The sequence below is a fragment of the Chenopodium album genome, chromosome 11, assembly GCF_948465745.1.
Source record: "Chenopodium album chromosome 11, dcCheAlbu1.1, whole genome shotgun sequence".
NCBI classification, from domain to species: Eukaryota; Viridiplantae; Streptophyta; class Magnoliopsida; order Caryophyllales; family Amaranthaceae; genus Chenopodium; species Chenopodium album.
The window spans coordinates 7,390,846-7,411,212 of record NC_137844.1 but is presented as its reverse complement, the minus strand read 5'-3'; the positions used below and the strand labels follow the sequence as shown (position 1 = coordinate 7,411,212).

Here is a 20,367-nt window from a genome sequence, read left to right as displayed (position 1 = left end):
CGGACAAGAAATTATTCAATATAAAAATTAAAAAAAATAGAAAATCAGAGGCCAAGGAAATAGCTTTAATTTTAACCATTTAGATAGACTATAATGTAGCTAGTCCTCTGCGCACAAGTATATATATTTCATATGTTTGATTAACAAGCTTTTTTAATCTCTTCTTTTCTTTCTTTTTTTCAGATTATAGTTTCTAATTGAAAAATGAAGTTACAAAGCGGGATCCCTCTGCTACTGCAGCAAATCAAGGCCCTATTAAAGAAAAATATGTGGTTGGCAAGGAGGAAAAATAACACCTTGTTCCAACTATTCTTCATGACTTTCTTCTATATCTTCCTAATGGGTCTCATAAACACGATGAATCACGCCATAAGCAGGGCAAACCCAGATAATCGTGACATGCCTGACCCAGCGTACCACAACCTCATGCAGCCAATTCCACCTTGTGAGGAGTTTAGTGTAAGGAAGCCCTGCTATGACTTTGTTTGGAGTGGTGAGTCATCGGACTCCAAACGTAGGATTCAACGCATTATTGACGCTATCATGGCTAATAATCCAGGTCGACCCATTCCACCCTCCAAGGTATGTTTCATGCATGACTGCGTGAGGAAGCCCGTGATTTTATCTGTATCATACACCCACATGTGAATGTCTATTGTGCTTGAAATGTGGATTATGAGCAAAACCAAGCTTTTGAAGCAAATGGAACCCAGGTTTACCCAAGTTACCTATACATGTACACCCCATATACATGAGTCCCAAATTCGAATAGAGTTACCATTGAAGAATGATTGCATTTATTGTAATATAATTTTGGGATAGTTTTGCACTTCACCCTATAAATTTCGTAATCTCCTCCCAATGAACTTGACACATGCCCATTTACAAACTTATTACAAAATGCTCAATCCTCCCTTTATATTTTCTTGAATTTGATTATACTTTAATTATGAGCTAATGAGAAAGACTTCACACATAAATATTCAGAAAGACAAGGAAAAAATGAGGCGATAACAGAAGTATGATAATAAAGATGGATTACGCAAGAGGGAATAGGGCATGTACTTCAAATGATATCAGCATTTAGAACAATTAATCCAAGTAACTTTGATACTGATCCATAAATGCTCAAACAATCATGTATAGATACTGCGACAAAAAAAAAAAAAAAAAAAAAAAAAAAGAAGAAGAAAAGAAAAGTATAGATACACCTCTTGCAAGCCTTGCAGCGAGTTTTAAAAGGGACTACCTAACTATAACCTACACAAACAATTGATTCATTTATCTATAGTAGTATCACACTATCACTGTGGGTTTGAGATTTAGTGCTCTGAAAAACATATTTTCTAGGAGTTTCAGTTGATGCAAGAATTCAGGTGTAGCAGAACTAAAGCATGTGTGGGTTTTGATTATTGATCTGTTGATATCTCTGATTGATGATGATCACGAATATTGGGAATGCAGGTTATATCGTTCAAAAATCGAAATGAAACAGATGCATGGTTCCTTGATAACCCTGCAGTTAGCCCAGGAGCTCTGCATCTGGTCGACAGAAACACTACAGTCATCAGCTATGGAATTCAGCCCAACTCCTCAGTGGTATATATAATTCCATCTCAAGAAACCTTTCTTAAATTCCAAATTCCCCTACAGATTGCAGCAGAACGAGAAATCGCTCGAACTCTTGTTGGAGGTATATCAATTCCACACTTTTCTTTCCTCAGCCTCATGATTTTACTTCTGTTAAAATTATACATTTCCTTTCACACACCAGATATGCATATCAATGCCCTAACTAGTTTTTCTTTTCTATCTTATCCCCTCTTTCTTATCCCCTCTTTGTGCCTTTGGAAATAATAATCTGGTTTAGATCAGAATTTCAACTGGACTGTTGGCATGAAGCCATTTGCTCACCCTGCTGCCAAGAATTCGCAGAGTGAGATATTTTTGTATCTTGGAAAATTATGTTTGCTGCTGATCAGCATGCAGGTTTTCCAAAATCAATTGAGCAACTTGATCATAGAGAAAGAGCAGAAACTACGTCAAGTAAGTTTTCAAACTACTCCCTTAGTTACTAAATAGTTTTCGAAAAAGAAATGTCACCTATCCTGAAATGATAGACAAAAAAAAAAAAAATTACAAGAGTTGCCCTATGACCGTAGTTTAAGACTGAGGCAAAAATACATTTTCAACATAATAACACTGTTTTTATTTGACAGGCAATGAATATCATGGGGCTTTATGATACTGCCTACTGGCTTTCCTGGCTCGCATGGGAGATTATAATGACGTTCCTTGTTTCATTATTCACAATGATCATAGGGTTGCGTTTTCGATTTAGATTCTTCATGCGGAATGACTTTCTAGTTCTCTTTCTTGCAATGTACCTTAACCTACTTAGTATGGTAAGTTCATTTATTCTAGGAATCATATATTCATATTTATTTTTCAAAAAACACTATGAATGGGAATTTACAAATATTATTTGGGAAAAAAAAATAAGAGAGAGATAGTTCAGTCAGTATAATACTCCGTAGGAAAAGCCTAAAGAAAGGATGAATGTTCATTATAAATAGGATAACGATCATAATTTGACCTTACACTCTTTTTCTTGCCAAATTTAATCACTAGGACAGGTGCACATAGCTATTTTCTTCTTGTATAGGATAACTTAACAAATTTTCTTGTGGGATAACCCCTCTGCATAATAGGACAACTTAACAAATTTAGGTGATTAGCTGTAGCATAACTATTCTAATAAAAAGTGCGGAAGGAGAGACGAAATTATAATTGAAAGAGAGGTTGTAACACCCTAACTTTTAGTCGTGGAAGGAGAGTGGTAATACAATAGTGGATCAATGTCTTTTATAGAAAGGAGCAAACTAATTTCAGATCAACTAAACAGGAAAGTGAGCACATTATTATAGGACGAAGGTAGTGATTTGTTGTGAATTGACATTTTAGGAACGATTTAACTATTTAAGTGAAATGTGAAAATTAAAGGAAGAAGATGAACCTTGACTGATATAACCTAGAAACAGTAATAACACTGGATAGGTATTACAATATTATTTTATACTATGTATATAGCAATAACAATAATAATAATAATAATAATAATGAAAGTCATCACTATTTGTCCAAATACCATAGCTATTAAGCCAAAAGCATAATTAATACTACATCTACATATTCAAAACTCTAACTATAACTATTAACTCGAAAATCTTAACTAATGACTTGAAAGCTATAATTAATAACCACACTTTACCCAATTACTATAAATAATAAGCATAGAACTCCATAATAATAAACCTAATAAGTAAACATCATATATATCCTTAAATTATGTGATTAATTATTCTACGGATTTCCGTATGTATATACTTACCTCATAATTCCACATTACTTTGGCTGCCAAACACACATTAGTAGTATGCTTCCATTGCATTTTAAGTCCATTTTTACTTATCTGTTTGTCTCTTTGGCTTTTAGGGGGTTTTTCATTAGTTCTTTCCATATCCGCTGCTAACCTCACCCCTTGTTATACACCTATACTAGACGAGCATTGCCTTTTTGGTGTCTACTACTATCAGCCAGTCACGCTCAGCAAACCAGGCAACAGTGTTTATCTTTTTTGGTGGTTTCACCTTACAGGCAAGTCACTTCCCATTTATGTTTTTGTTGGCGACAACTAGGTATAAATCATTGTCATTACGTCAGTCAGTCAGTCACAAAATTTTGATAACTCACATATTTGCCAATATTCTTCCAGTTCTTGGCAAAATACATGCAAGATGAGAAGATATTCAAAATCATCAAGCATATATTGCCATTTATTCCCTTTGGCAGAGCAGTTGATATGCTTACGACAGCTTCAAGCAGTGACCCAGGGATGAGCTGGAAGGGACGGAATAATTGTCCTCAAGATCCAGATGAAGTACAGCAAGAATGTGACTTCACAATGGTACGTGTCCATATGCCAGAGTTAAATGAGTAATTTAGTAAGTCCGGAAAAATAAAATACCAAATAAGAGAGGAACTACAGGAAGGTTTTCAATTTCACTAACCTTAATGGTCCAAACAGGATGGCATATACATTAGGCTCATAGGAGCCTTCTTTTTGTGGCTTCTCGTGGCATTATATCTTGACAACATACTTCCAAGTGAGAACGGTATACCCAAGTCACCATTTTACTTTCTGAACCCAGGATATTGGACAGGAAGAGGAGGGTTTGAGGCACTTGGTATAATTTCCCTCCCATTCAAAAAAGTAAATAGCACCTATGTAGGAATTCTTAAGAGTAATTGCTACTTATAATACTTTATCCATCAACTTAATTTTTAATGTTTCAGAAAGTGGCTTTTTTGGCGGTACAAGTTGGCTTCCAAAACCTGAGATGATCACACCAGATGATGAAGATGTCCTTAAAGAAGAAAACAAGATAAAAAAATTTATGGATGATGGTAAGGTGGATCCAGATGTAGCAGTTCAGATACGCGGTCTTGTCAAGACTTACCCAGGAAAACTGGATAAGAAGTTAAAGATATCTCCTCCATTCCATTCTGTTAAGGTACTTTGGAAGTATACTGTTGTAAAGTTTTGAGTGAAGTCTTGAGTCAAGACAGAGTTTTGAGGGAAGTTCTAGAGCTGCAAGCCTGCAACTATTAAAGGGAATAGTTGTTGGGAGCATGAATTTGTTGAGGAACTCATTAGAGGCTCAAGTTCCTTATAGGTTGTAACAAAGTAATTGGCCTAATTGACTGGGAAGTTTGAGTCTAAATTCCTTGGGGTCAAGGTTTTTCACATCCTGTTAGACCTAAGGGAAGTTTTTATCGTAAAATCTCTCTTGCATTGTTTCTTTGCTAGTGTTAAGTTCCTTAAAATTCTACAAAAAGTGACTAGCAAGTTTCATACTAAAATTCAACCCCCCCCCCCCCTCTCTTCTTGTAGCATTTCATCTATATAACACATATCATCAATCATGGATGATAAATTAAATGACAGAAAGAAAGAGGGGAGAGACGTGGGACTGCAATTTTCTTCCAATTACTCCTAACTAGAGAGATATGGTTCCTCCCAGTCTCTTCTTCCCTCCCTGTTTTCACATCTAAACATGAGAGATGGATCCTTCAGTTTCCCATCCAAAACAATTATGTTCCTTAGTCATACAGAAGCATGCACATTCTTATTGAGCTTCTATCTTTCATGTCTTTTGGGTGGTGGGGGTCTGCCTAATGACATTATGTTATTTTCCAAAAACAAAAAACTAAATCCTGTGGTGCTTCATGTCTCATATTTTGTAGGGCTTATGGATCAACTTCCCTAAAGATCAGCTCTTTTGCCTCCTGGGGCATAATGGGGCTGGAAAGACCACAACTATCAGCTGCTTGACTGGTATAACACCAGTGAGTGGAGGGGACGGTAATATAGCTTCTAGCTTTATTAATTTCATAACCTTGCTTCTTCCAATTCCTTATTTATATACACCTATAATCACTTGACTAACATCATTTGGCTGACAGCATTAATCTATGATCATTCCGTTCGAAGTTCTGTTGGAATGTCCAATATCCGAAAAATTATAGGAGTATGTCCTCAGGTATTTTTCTAAATCCTCTTCTCCTTTGTATTTTATGTTTATCAATTCAACAATCCTAGTAAATGTTTAAACTCTTTCACTTTCTAGTTTCTACTGCTACATTCTTGAGGATAAATAAACTGACTTTTTTACATCCAATAAAATCCTGCAGTTTGATATCCTCTGGAGTGTATTAAGTGGTGAAGAGCACCTTGAACTTTTTTGCAACATAAAAGGCCTAAATCCTGATTCCATCCCAACAGTAAGTACCCAATATAGCAGTATAGATCAAAGTTTTTGTGACATATCTCATCTTTGTGTACAAAAAAGATCATAAGCATTCATATGCAAACTGATATCAATTAGCCGAAGATTTAAAAGCTTTAAGTAAAAAGATTTTTTAACATCCACAGAAGTATCCAAGTTCATATAAATGCTTCAATAACTCAAGCCTAATGTGTAAAATCTCTCACAAATTTTCTTACTAAATGTTGACCATGTTGTATTAAATTATTAATCACATTATTGTTGCCACCATTTCTGTAATATTTCTTTTGTTTTTTGCTTAGTAATTTGTTATTATAAGCTATGTTTATACGTATCATGAAATTGATTGTACCTCCATGTACCCAACTCACCCCCCCCCCCCTCTCATTTTTTATTAAGAACCTATGTCTAAAGCTTTGATAACAACCAGATTGTTCACAAATTACTAGAAGATGTGCAGCTGGCTAAATCAGCTAAAGTCCGGTCTGGTAGTTATAGTGGAGGCATGAGAAGACGTCTCAGTGTTGCAGCAGCCCTTATCGGTGACCCAAAGTTGGTGATTCTTGATGAACCGGTACAGGAGTTTTTTTTTGTTTTTTTTTTAATTATTTCTGGCCTAGCATCTATTTCCTGCTTGTTCAAATTCCACAAGAACAGGTGACTACAGTCAGTATAGTGAGCTAATATTTGAGTTTTTAGACTACTGGTATGGATCCACTTACTAGAAGACATGTCTGGGACATCATAGAAAGTTCAAAAAGAGGGCGAGCCATTGTTCTAACAACTCACTCTATGGAAGAAGCAGATGTTCTAAGTGATCGTATAGGGATCATGGCAAAAGGAAGACTACGTTGTATAGGAACACCAATTCGATTAAAAATGCGATTTGGGACAGGCTTTGTTGCTAATATGAACTTCGACAAAAATGTAGGCGAAACAGGTGACAGAAGCCGAGAGGAGTTGAAGCAGTTGTTTAAAAGGGTAAGTCACTAAGTTGGACTAGAGTAGCTTTCCAGATCCAAAATGTTCTTCAACCCACCCATTGTTTTGCACTTTGCACTCTTAACATGTTATTTGATGCTACCATGGCAGCAATTGGATGTTGAGCCCATGGAGGAGACTAAGTTATACACTACCTACGTAATTCCCCATGAAAAAGAGCCACTATTAAAGGTAAACACTCAGCAAGCCCGACTAGTCAATCATAGAACATAGAATGCTGACATCTACCCTACATACATGTTTAGCAAGAAGAATTCTAAAGTACGGATAATGAATTCATATCCCTATTCTAATTCTTATACATGATTTTGATTAATTCAGAAAGCTTTTGGTGAGGTCCAAGATAGACAAAGTGAATTTGGTATAACAGATATCCAGCTTGGCCTTGCAACTCTAGAAGAAGTTTTTCTTAATATTGCTAAACAGGAAGAGATGGAAAGTGCTGCATCAGAGGAAAGATTCGTAACTCTGAGTCTGACATCTGGTGCCTTGATACAGGTAAGCACATTATGCTAACATAAACCTTTAGAATACTATACTTTCAAGGAGAAACACCAGGCAGGCTTTACTAGTGAATTGTTCCCTATTTCAACTGACAATGTACATGCAGATACCCATGGGAGCAAGGTTTGTTGGGATCCCAGGAACAGAGTCTGCTGAGAATCCGCAGGGAACTATGGTGGAAGTGTACTGGGGAGAAGATGATTCAGGTGCTCCTGAAATATTGGGCCACTCACCCGAGAAACCTATACCTACTGGCCTAAATTTAAATATCCCCAAGTCAACAGCTACAGAACTTCAAGGAATTGTCATTCATCCTAGCCAAGTTTCTGATGTATCTTTTACCTAGTAATTAAAGTCAGATTTTCCTATTTTAGCTTTGAAAATTAACTCAAATTTATCAAACAAGAACATTTGTATTCAATTTTGTTTCATATGTTTGAAAACAGAAAATAGATAAGAAGACTTTTTTTTTTTTTTTTTTCCCCTTGTAAATATTTGATTTATAATGGAAGGACTTTGATTTTCACCTTTATTCTGTAACACTTCCCAAACCCACCATATTCACATAAAAGATAAAACCCCAATCTTCAAAAAAGGAACTATAATAGGTGATTTGTTACAGGATGGTCTTCACATAATGGTACAACATTTAGTTGATTCCATGTTAAGAACCTTAGATCAGGAAATATATTTATATACCTATAGCCACCAATCTATGTCAAATTAAGGAATATTCATCGCCTTAGAATTATTAAATCATCCTCCCTAAAATTTTGAACTTCTAGATAAGAGATTGTTTATCACTTTTAATATGCAATGGGTAACTAAACCAACAACATATTATTCTACTTAAGTTGGGTGAAAACTTGAAGACTTGAAGTACAATAAAACAAATTCTCAAAACTTGTAAATTAACATGCAGCAGAAGAGCAAGTTATCAAGCTAAATGAAATTTACCTCATCAGAGTAAAGAGTAGACCATAATCTCTTATATCATCTCCAAAATTTTGCTTAGACAGCTTCCTTCAGGAACTAATTCAATATGTCAAAACCTGTAGCAAGGAAGTCACATAAAAATGCCACAATCAAGTTTAAAATGAATGAAAGCTGACAGAAAACCTCATCCTATATCCCCTGTCTAAACTCTAAATTGCTTGGTATCATCTCTTTCCAGAAATATGAATTCTACTTTTTCCTAACAAGAGACAGTTTGGATAAAAAAAATTGGATCTACTATATCTAACTTCAAAAGCAACCATATGTTTTTGTAAAGTAACTTGAAAAGCAACCTGGGTAGAAGGATATTAATAGAAAATAAATTTATGCAAAACATCTGATTGCTGATTCACTATCTGATATTTTACCGCTTCATAAGAAGAGACAAATGGAGAGAGAAAGAATTATGAATGCCATGATACATTACATAATAGAAACATAAAAAGCAAGTAAATTATCAAGGTATGTGTGCACAATATCTCATACATTACAAGTCCATACTTAACCGTTGTTCTCCTTAATTGACTATGTCAGAGTAAAAATCGTGCAAATTATGTGGAAAAAACAGACATCTTGAAGTCTATCGCTGATGCTTTGACCATCCTATTAAATTACTTGCAAATTGTACACAATTGCACTCATGCTTCTCGAAACCCAGAACTATTCCAGTAATAAAATGTTACAGCTACAAAACTTTATACGCATATTTGATTGGAGCAGTGGTAAATTGGTAATATACCAATGCCGTATAGGCAAACAAGTACTGTTTAACTTTAGAAAACTTAAGCCAAGGCTCCACCAACTAAACTAATTAATCAAAGTGGAGATACACCTAGAAGCCTACCATGTCCCACCCTCACCATCACGGCAAAAAATAAAAACCATAAGAAATAACAATGCTTCAGAAAATAAAAGGCTATAAGTACTTTATTTCATTATAAAGGCTGCTTAACAAAAGTGTAATCAAAACTTACAATATCAAAGCTGTACAATCTCCCATCAAGCTTTGCTGATGGGTGCTCCAATCTTCAAAATTGATATAAGCTAATATTCAAAATAATTCTCCGTCTCATCCGATGAAACCATAGCCAGGCCAACAGCCACATCATAGATCTCACTACATCTAGGGTGCAATGAGTCAGCAACTAGAAATCTATGCATCCCATCCTCTAGTTCGATCCAACTATATGCTGCAATTTTCTGTACTTTTTTCTCTCTCAGCAAGTTTCTTATTCTTAGATTGTCTTGCCATCTTCCTTTATAGGCATATATGTTTGAAAGAAGGATATAATTGCCTGAATTCTCAGGTTCCAACTCTACCAACTTTGTCAATGCTACCTCCGCAAGCTCAGTATAACAATGAATTCTGCAAGCACTAAGTAACGTGCCCCAAATTACAACATTTGGCTTCTTCATCTGACATATGAATTCATAAGCCTCATTAAGTCTTCCACATCTACAAAATAGGTCAACAATGCATGCATAATGCTCCACTTCAGGGACAATATCATACTCTGAATGCATGCTGTGGAAGAGTTTAAGACCCAGGTCAACTAGGCCAGCATGGGTGCATGCTGTTAGTAGTGAACCAAATGTAGCACCATCTGGCCTAACATTGGTTTTTATCATTCTTTCGAAAAGAATAATAGCATCCATAGCATAACCATTAAAAGCAAGCCCGGTAATCATAGAGTTCCAGGATACAACATCTTTCTCATACATCTGATTGAAGACTTGCCAAGCCTTATTTATACTTCCACACCTCGAATACATACACAACAATGACGAAGCAACATACATGTTCGAGTCCAACCCTTCAGTTTCTATGTACTTTTTAATCTGTTCACCTGTTTCTACAGAACCTAGCTGAGCACAAGCTGATAAGACACTTACCAGAGTTACATCATTTGGCTTAATTTTCTCATTTGTCATACATTTGAATAGTTCCAAAGCCTCAATAGCTCTCCCATTTTGAGCATAACCAGCAATCATAGAACCCCACGTAATAATATCCCTCTCATTCATGCGATCAAACACTTGCCGAGCTTCAGGAACAGCCCCACATTTTACAAACATCTCCATTAATGCAGTTGACACTATCATGTTAGAAAACATATTATTATCATCAACATATTTCTTGAGTCTCAAACCCAATTCTAAATCTCCCAGGCTACCACAGATAGAGAGCACAGTCGCCACAGTAAATTCATTGGCTTGAGAATTCTCCTCTTGCATCATTTCAAATATTCTCAAAGCTTCCTGATGATCACCACTATGAGCATAGCAGGAAATCATCGTATTCCACGAAACAATACTTTTCTCAGGCATTTCATCAAACAACCTACGAGCTGCTAAAACATCACCAGATTTGGAGTACCCAGACATCAAACAATTATAAGTAATAGGATCCCTATCTAAAATACCATCAAAAACCATTTTAGCAGATACCAAATCACCAGACCTTGCATACAAATCCATCAAAGCAGTTTGAACAAAACAATTCGACTCAAGCCCGAAACTAATAATCAAAGAATGAACTTGTTTCCCCAACCCCACCATCAAGAAAGCTGAACACGACTTCAAAACAGGTGGAACACTATAACTAGTGATATTATTATCATTACGACGCATCAAACAAAACATACCCACTGCTTCTTTGTAAGAACCAATCCTAGAATACGCGGAAATGAACATATTATACAAACGTTCATCTGGGTTAGGCATTTCATCAAACACCTTGCGGGCATACTTCAACTGGGTCAAATTAAGCAATTTATGAGCAAAATTAAGAGAGAGAAAAGGGTATCTGGTGATAATCAAAGCATGAATTTGCTTAAGCTGGTTTATATGATGAGAAGAGCGCAGAAAAGCCAAAAGACTGCGCTCCATTTTCAAGCTACTTTTGCTTATACAAGGTTGAAACTGGAAATGGAAGGTTTTTGAAATTTGGCAATGGCAGAATGTAGCCGTTAGAAGGATCTAGCATATGACGGCTGAACTTCGTCAGAATGTGGCGGTGATTATGCCGCGCCGCCGTCGCACGCCACCGTCATTTGTAGTTTTTACAGTGGACGGTTGCGCGCGTAAATGAGGAATATAAACATACTTTTTTTAAGGAAAATCTTCAAACCCTCGCGTGTTTTTTGGTCCAGTATACTCATGTACGCGAGTCGTGAGGAGCGATGATACTTAGAGCAAGATTAGCGCAGTCTTATCTTAAGACTTTAATCCATTGTCACATTAGCTTTTTAGATTAAGTTTAATTTTTTTTCTAATTTATAATTATGTTGAGACTCGATAAAATTTATCTCTTCAATCGCTTAGACTCATTTTTTTACATGTAAATTAAATTTTTAAAGTTTTTTTTTAAAAAAAATAAAATTAATTGAGTGTTAAATTGAGTCTGAAGTTGAGTCTTGAGTTTTCAAGACTCCACTTCAGATTTTGTTAAGACTTAGCTTCTTAAATGCATTAAAAATACAAAGTCTTGTCTTAAGATCACAAAATCAAAAAATGATGATGTCATCCTGAGTCTTAAGACTCATGGCTAATCTTGCTCTTAGGGCAAAAATGTAATTTCAAGCAAAAGCTTTGACAGATTACGCTATAAAAAAAAACCTTTCTTTTCAAAAAATAACATTTAAAAATTAACAATAACATTATATTAATAATAAATAACAGTATAGTAATTAGAAACTGAAAATAATTTTATTAAAACGATTAAGTTTAAAGCAAACCCACAAACATTCTTTAAAATCAAAAACATATAAACTCAAATCAGATAACCAAAAACTGTATACAAATCAATAATAAGTATACAAATAAATAATAACATAATAAAAATTAATAATTACAGTAATTAAATTAACAATAACTATCACTGACAATCAATTTGCGTTATCGTCTTCAACCCCCCAAATATCCAAATTCAGCTTATCTACAAAAACTTGCAAATTCAAGGGAGATGGATCTGAGCTCACTAGCTTAGTGTATTAATATTACTGGTTTTTCCGATCGATGGTCAGCTCAGATATACGGATTTCGTTGTTGAGTTGTCCATACTTTCGATGGTCGGCTCGAATATACATTCTTCAGTAATTGTTTCACCGTCTTATGGTTTTAACACCCCCCCCCCCCCCCACACACACACACACATACACATTCCCTTTTTTCTAGTTTATATTCCTTTCTCCTTTTTTAAATTATTCTTCTCATGTACGAGTAAAGTAATTAGGACTTGGGAGTAAGTGAATCCTTACCTCAAATAGACAAATACCATACAAATGAGTCAAGTCTTACTTGATCATTCTCGACCTTTAAAAGCTTGAATTTTGACTCCTTAATACGTACCAAAACACTTTTTCTAGTATTGATAAATGCGAATATATACTAGCTCACCCCCCATTGACCATTAGATATCTCTAGTTAGTGCTCGTGAAAAACAATATGGTATATATTAATGACAAGAATTAAAACATGATATCGTAGTTGATAGAGTTTTTTTTATTGGTAAGAAGCAAAAGGAGATTGCAAGAAACTTTTCCTGCAAAGGGAAATTCCTAAGATTCCAATAAATTGACTAGTTTAGCAATGCATACCCAATATATATTCGTAAAATATTGATGAAAAAAATAAATAAATAATGTGAAAAGTAGGGTGTATGAAAGAGAGAACTAATTCATCGAACAATGTTGTCAAACACGCTTTAGTGTTTTGTGTTTAGGAAAAATTGTCAAGAATAATACAACATTTCACCGGTTTCTAAAAATAAAACGACCTTTAGATTATTCCATAATAAAACAACCTTTGACATGCATCCGCCCAAAATAGAATGTAACCGGTTGGTAACCTGAGCAATAGGTTAAATTAGCCACGTGTCCTATTGTGATTGGTTGGGTTTTTAAAATTTTAATAATTGAATTTATTTATAAAAAAAAAAATTTGTAAATTCCCCCCTTCCCCCCACCGTTCCAGGCTTCCAGCCACCCTCCCCAGTAGCCCTCCACCCAGACTCCCTCCCCGGCCGAAGACCACCCCCCCCCCCGCTAGTCATACTAAAAACCTAGCCTCTTTCGTCCTTGTCGATCGTCTGAACTATACTATCACCGCCATACACTAACCCAACGCTGCAAGTCTGCAACGCACCCACTTATAAACCAATGCACGCACTCCCAGCGAACAAATCCCAAAACTTTGATCCACCTTAGGCTATCCATCCGGCGCACCCAAAACCCCACCTAAACCACCAAATCGACGCACTGATCCCAAAACTCCATCCCTGACCCTCTTCGCCACGACTCCACCGAACCCCGATCCCATATCTAAAAGAGTTAAGAATGGAGTCATGGAGAAGAAGGTCAGGGATGGAGTTTATACATATACTATAATACCTATATGTATAAATATTTTATACATATACTAATACCTATATGTATAAATATTTTTTTCAAAACTAATCTACAAGTACATATCTCATATTAAGCTCACTCAATTTATTTCTACATTTGAAAATGATATCATACTCAAAAATGGTTTTTTTTTGGAAATTTTGACTTTTACCACCTTCAAAAAAACCACTTAATTGAATTTACCACCTCCAAAAAAATAGTTTTACTCTTCCACCACATAAAAAAAAATAAAAAAAAAAACTTTCGTTTTACCACCTAATCCTAACTCCGGTGACGGAAACTGACTGTGGGATCCACAATCTGTCACTTCCCTCCAAATTTATTGTTTTAAAACCGATTTCCCTCTCTGTCCTCCTTTTCTCACCTTCCCTATTCAATTTCTCACCTTCCTCCTCTGAAATTTCTTCTCTCTCCTCTGAAATTTCATCTCTCTCTGTTAAAAGTAAAACCCTAAATCTACCGCATCCATTAATTTATCAAATTTGGTAGTTGAAGACGAGGTGGAACCACAAAATCGCAACAACTCAGCCTTCACTTGTCATCTTCAACAGGGGGAGGGGACCAAAAGCTTATGCATTTGCTGACAAAAATCGAGATTCCTGACAATGAAAGGTACTTTAAACCACTTTTATGTACATTCCATGGGATTTGGGGTTGTTTATTGGGGTAAATTATGCTTTTTTGGGGAATATGTGAATTAAATTATTATAAACCCTAATTATGCGAATCTTTGACTTAATTACAGTGTGTTATTGTTAAATAATTAGTTAATTAGAGTTAGCTTTACTTGATAATTGTTAATTTAGTGCACAGTCAATGTTAATTGCTTTTTGTTGATGTAATTGGTGAATAGATGTGATTTGGAGTATTTAACTGTGCAATTACTGAAATTGTTTATTGGTGTGTCTGCTTATGTTGGAATTGTTACAGAATGGACACGGTGAACCTTAAAATTACATTAGGGGGTGCCTTATACCTTCTTTAGCTGGTAAAAATAGGAGGGTGTTAACTTGGAATGGTGGGTGGGTTTATTGGATGAAAAAAGTGAAGTGTGTAAGATAGATGTACACTTTTTGAGGCAAGTAGCTATACATGGCTTTGTGTATGTTAATGTGAAGGTGCTTAGGGGGTTTAGTTGCTGGTATAAACAGAAGGGGAAGTCTAGGGTGAATGGTAAAAGGGAGCTGGTTGATGGTGAGGTGAATGGATTCCTTGATTCTGTGAGCAAAGAGGGGGCACTGGAGATGTATATCACTAGTCATGAACCAATTGAGGGGACTGAGAAAACACCCTTTAAATGTATAGATGGCAATGAGCTGACCCCAAAACAAAGGAAGAAACTGAAAAAGGAGTTGGGTGGGCCTAAACTAATTGACACCAGCCCATTAGTGAGTAAGCCCACTGGAGGAGAGTCAGTTAGGAGAAGCCCAAGGTTAAAGGGCATTGTTATCCATGACAGAGAGACAGAGGAGAGGACGGAGTCCTAGGGTTGAGAAAGTAAGTGCTATATAAAAAGGAAAGGGTAAGTTCACTGTTGCAGAAAAAGGGTAAGGCCAAGGTAGATGAGGAGGTTGGATTTGTTGCATCTGGAGCTATAGAAAGTAAGAAGAAACAAAGAGTGAGGAGCTTAAGGCTTGATACTGATGAGTTTGAGGATGAGGAGGGTGAAACACAATCCCCAGATTTTGAGTTGAGTGACTTTGAATTAGACTTGGATAAGGGAGAAGAGGACTTATACTCAGATGATGATGAGGAGTGGTTGAAGAAGAACTTGGAGCATCTCAACAGTGAAGTTACGGGCAGTTTGAGAGGAGTAGGTGAAGGAGGGGAGCAAAAGGATGATGAGGATCAGGATCCAAGGTTTGAAATAGATAAAAATTTGAGAGGGCTTGAAGTGAGGGTTGAAGAGGAGGCAGATTGTGATTCTGATGAGCTAAGGAGTTTGGAAGGTGACTCAGATGATGATCAGGGTAGTGTAACTTGGTTTAATGCTGAGACAGACTTTGATAGGGCTATAAAGTTTGCAGTGGGTCAAAGGTTCAATGACGTGCAAATACTGAGGAAAGCCTTGAGACAGCATGCAATTGAAAATAGGTTTGAGTATTATTTGCTTCACAATGACTCAAAGAGACTGACAACATATTGCAGAAGGAGATGCAAGTGTGTGTACAACAAGAAAAGCAGTAGGTTAGTGAAGTGTACATGTGTGAAAGGTGTTAGGTGTAGGTTCAAGTTTTATGCAACTAGGCTAGTGAAATCAGAGGCTTGGCAAATTAAGACATTAAGGTTGAAGCATATGTGTATTAGGACTAAAATGAACAACAAGGTGACTATAGAGTTTCTGGCAGACCCCAGATGGAAGATCAGACAGATTCAAGAAAGGGCTTTGAATGATTTGGGGATCAAAATAACCTATTCTAAGGGTTGGCTAGAAGCAAGGCAAAGCTAATAATCTATGGGTCTTCAGCAGAACAGTATTCAAGGGTATGGGACTATGGGAAAGCTATTCTAAAATGGAACCCTGGAAGTAGTTGTAATGTGGGGGTGGATGACATTGGTCAAACTGAGAGGCCAATTTTTATGAGGATGTTAATGTGTTTAGCTGCACTTAGAGATGGGTTCATATCTGGTTGCAGACCCATCATTGGGATGGATGGCTGCCATCTCAAAGGGGCTTATCCTGGGCAGATCCTAGCTGTAATTGAAAAAGATGGAAATGACAACATTTTCCCACTGGCTTGGGCTACTACAGAAATTGAAAACAAAGATAGTTGGTGTTGGTTTCTTGAGAGTTTGCTGAAAGCACTTTGTGTGTTTAAGCAAGGATTTGGGCTGACTTTCATGTCTGACAGACAGAAAGCAAGTACATTGTATCTCTTGTCATATCCTTGTTTATTCATTGTTTGAAATTTGAGGACACTAACTTGTATGTTTATGGCTTATGTGTAGGGTATGCTAGAAGCATTTGAAGTTATAGCCCCCAAAGCTGAGCTTAGGTTTTGTGTCAGACATATCTGGGCAAATTTCAAACTGAAATTCCATGGCGCAACTTTCAAAGAATTATTCTGGGCTGCTGCTAGGGCAAGCACTCTGGTGAGCAACTAAACTAGTTTTATTTTTGAATTGTTCTGAATTGTTTGTGCCCATTTTTGTCAACATGTTTATGGCTGAAATTGTTTATTTTTTGCTGAACTTGTGTGTGGTTGGATGAACTTGTGTGTTTTTTTGCTGAACTTGTGTGTTTTTGGCCATGTCTATCTGTTTTGAATTGAATGTTTGGGTTATCTACATATTCTATAGATTTTGAATTGAATGTTTGGGTTGTCAATATGTTCTATCAGTTTTGAATTGAATGTTTGGCATGTGTATGGCTTCTGTCAGTTTGAATTTGAGGTTGCTACGGATAACATCAACTTCCTAGATGAAGAAGCTTATCAGTGGCTGTCTAACATTCCCCCCCACCACTGATCAAGGAATGCATTCTCTACAAACTGCAAGTCTAACATGTTGTTAAACAACATATGTTAGACAATTAATGCAGTGATCAGAGATGCCAGAGACAAGCTTATTCTCACTCAAATGGAGTGGCTAAGAAGATACATGATGAAGAGGAGTAATGATAAGTGGGAAGCAGCTAGTGTGTGGTAAGGTTTACTGACCCCATTTGTGAACAAGATATTTGATGGGTTGGAGAAGTATGCCAGGACATGTGAGGTTTAAGCTTCAAGGGGTGAGACTTATGAAGTCAAGTACAAGGATAATCAGTGCATTGTGGATCTACAAGCCAGAACATGCACTTGTTTTAGGTGGGAGTTGACAGGGATACCCTATGTCCATGCATTTTGGACAAAAGAGATGATCCTGAGTTGTATGTTCACCCACATTACTAAAGGATAACATACTTAGCTGCATATGAAGAGCCCATCCAGCCAATGCCTGGGCCTAAACATTGAGAAAAGGTGGGGCTAAGACAGCCTTTGCCACCTGTGCTTAAAGTGCAACCTGGAAGACCAAAGTAAAAAAAGAGAAAGCTATAACCAGGGGAGGGGACTTCTGCAGCACCTAAGGGAAAGAAACCAAAGGTTAAGAAGCAGTGCAGGAACTGTGGTGGTTTTGGTCACTTTGCCAAAGCATGCAAGCATGAAGCTGCACCAGACCAGCCCAACCCACCTGCAACAAACCGAAAGGGTGGAAGGCCACAACTGCAGACTCCTTAGCTCAAGGAACAAAGGATGAAAAGTGAAGAAAGGGTTGCAAGACAGGTACATTTTATGAGACTTTGCTATTGACATGCACTTGTTTGTATTTAATGGCTCAGATTTTAATTCTATTCATATTGTAATTGCAGGTTGCATTGAAGTTGCCCCAATATCAGCCTGCAACAACAGCAGAAACTGGGAGTCAGCAAACAATAAAAGCTGGGGGGAGTCAGCATGCAACAACAACAGCTGGGTCAAGTCAGCCTGCAAGAACATGACCTATTCTAAGTCAACCTTGCACCAGAAGCAAGAAGAGCCTTAGTCAGCCTACACCAGTGCCAGCAGCTACCCCAGCCCCAATCAAAATTCAAACAAGGTCAAAGCTTCATGTAATAAGGATCAAGAAGGTCAAAGATGTCAATGCACTGTGATAGGATTTAGAGTAGTATTTTGTTGATGAACAGTCTATTTTTTTGTCTAATGCTGTGTATATTTGGTGGTATATTTGGTAGTTGAACAAAGTTGCTTATGCACTATGGTGCCATATCTTTTGTCAAAACAAACTCAAAACAACTAAGTGCCTGTTTTTGCAAGTAGTAATATGACAAGTTTCTAGCAAAAGTTCCATTTCATTGATTAATTTTCATTTCAAGTACAAGCAATGTCATCCCTATAAACACCCTTAACAGCTTAACAAAAGACAACATCAGTTGGGGATTTTATGTTTCTTAGCATTCCTAACTGAACCTAAGATATAAAATACTTAGCCAAAACCAAACCAAAACAACAAAACACAACAACAGCATGTAATGTCAGCATTTTCTTTGATGTTGCATTGCTTCCATGCACCTCCTTGCTCATCTTCTTCCTGTCTGAACTAAGAGCTTTGCATTTCATCTTCAAGCTGTCAATCTCATTGAGCAAGCACCTCCTCTGCCCACTAACATCATCAACTTCCCTCATCATGCCATTAATCTCACCCTTCATCAATTTCTTGTCCAACACCAAGTTGTTAATCACCTCTGTTTGCCAAGGTGTTCCATCTGGTTGATCCACCTACTCAAAAGTTTTACACCCCCTTGTCTCTGTCACAAGATCATAGAATTTGCAAGACCTAAACTTGCGTCCAAGATTCTCCCTAGTCCAAGCAGTAAGCCTTGCCATAGGAACTCCACATTGGCATCGTTTCTCCTTTGAAGGTGATATGCTAATAGAAGACATTCCCTTCTGAAATTCATTAACAAAAGCATTGAAATTAATTTTATTTGAACACAATTACCAGAACCTAACCCTAATTTTACTATCCAATTGAAATTTCAAAAACCCCCAAATTAATTTTGACTAACATGAACCCTAATTTTTTGCAGCGAAATTGGGGTTCAATTAATAACACGTATGTGCAATTTCAATTACACTTAACAATTGGAACATAATCATGAAACCAATTGCAAAAATTACAACACACATCATGAAAATTGCGTACCTTCTTCCTACTTGTTGTAGAACAGCTGACATGATTCAAGGACCACAAATCTGGAAGAATTTGATGTAAGATTGTTAAGGATCACCAAATTTAAGGATTTGGGAAGAAAATCGCAAAAAAACAACTTCAATCTGTAAGAATTTGATGTAGAAAAGGAAATCGAGAGAATTTGGGGAAAAGTTCAAAAAGTAGCCATTATTGTGGGCCCCACAGTCAGTTTCCATCACCGAAGTTAGGATTAGGTGGTAAAACGAAAGTTTTTTTTTTTCCTATATGTGGTGGTAAAGTAAATTTTTTTTTTCAGGTGGTAAATTCAATTAAGTAGTTTTTTGAAGGTGGTAAAAGTCAAAATTTCTTTTTTTTTTTTTTTTTAAAAAAAAAAGGTCCTTATACAAAAAATAATTTTCTTACAAATTTTTTTCCATAGAAAATCCGCTTGACAATTTTTCCTTGATTCAGGTGGTAGAAAGTTAATTATGCCAATCCTATCGATCAATTCAATGATTGTAAATGATAATTACATATAGAACATGTACATACGTGCAATAATTTTTTTTTTTTTTTTAAAAAAAAAAAACCAATTAATGGTTTCCTCGATTATTCTTACAAAACTTTTCCTATATACTTGGAAGCTCAAAATAAAAATGGAGAATCCTATAAATTGTTCATGTCCTCATGTTAGGTTAGAAAACTCTATTTATAGGCTTTAACTCAATACAAACCTCAAATCCACATAAATTTAAGGAACAATAATTCTCCTAAATTCTATTAAAATTATAATTATATATGACCTCTATATTAATTAATAATATAGTTAATCAAACTCAAAGTATTGTAGAAAAAATATACTCCTATTTTCATCAAAATGGGGGCTAGGAATGAAAATGGAGGCTCACCCTCTGGCTTGCTGTTTGTGCTTGTATGTA

General features: G+C 36.3%; 1 protein-coding gene and 1 pseudogene across 2 annotated transcripts; one reads left to right on the top strand and one right to left on the bottom strand.

Moving 5' to 3' along the window:
- Window positions 1-170: 170 nt before the first annotated feature.
- On the top strand, window positions 171-7,701 carry LOC145566185 (ABC transporter A family member 2-like). The gene is made up of 15 exons (XM_081625692.1): window positions 171-582; window positions 1,465-1,693; window positions 1,871-2,046; window positions 2,220-2,405; window positions 3,776-3,967; window positions 4,088-4,247; window positions 4,357-4,574; window positions 5,308-5,425; window positions 5,527-5,603; window positions 5,755-5,844; window positions 6,280-6,423; window positions 6,549-6,830; window positions 6,942-7,022; window positions 7,173-7,349; window positions 7,462-7,701. Exons 1-15 carry the CDS (start codon window positions 205-207, stop codon window positions 7,699-7,701), a joined length of 2,748 nt encoding a protein of 915 aa, XP_081481818.1. The 5' UTR covers window positions 171-204.
- A 639-nt stretch (window positions 7,702-8,340) lies between these two features.
- On the bottom strand, window positions 8,341-11,457 carry LOC145568433 (pentatricopeptide repeat-containing protein At1g08070, chloroplastic pseudogene; annotated as a pseudogene). The gene is made up of 2 exons (XR_014095832.1): window positions 9,326-11,457; window positions 8,341-8,407 (listed from the first exon to the last, which is right to left on the bottom strand). The product of XR_014095832.1 is annotated as a pentatricopeptide repeat-containing protein At1g08070, chloroplastic pseudogene (transcript).
- Between the last annotated feature and the right edge of the window lie 8,910 nt (window positions 11,458-20,367).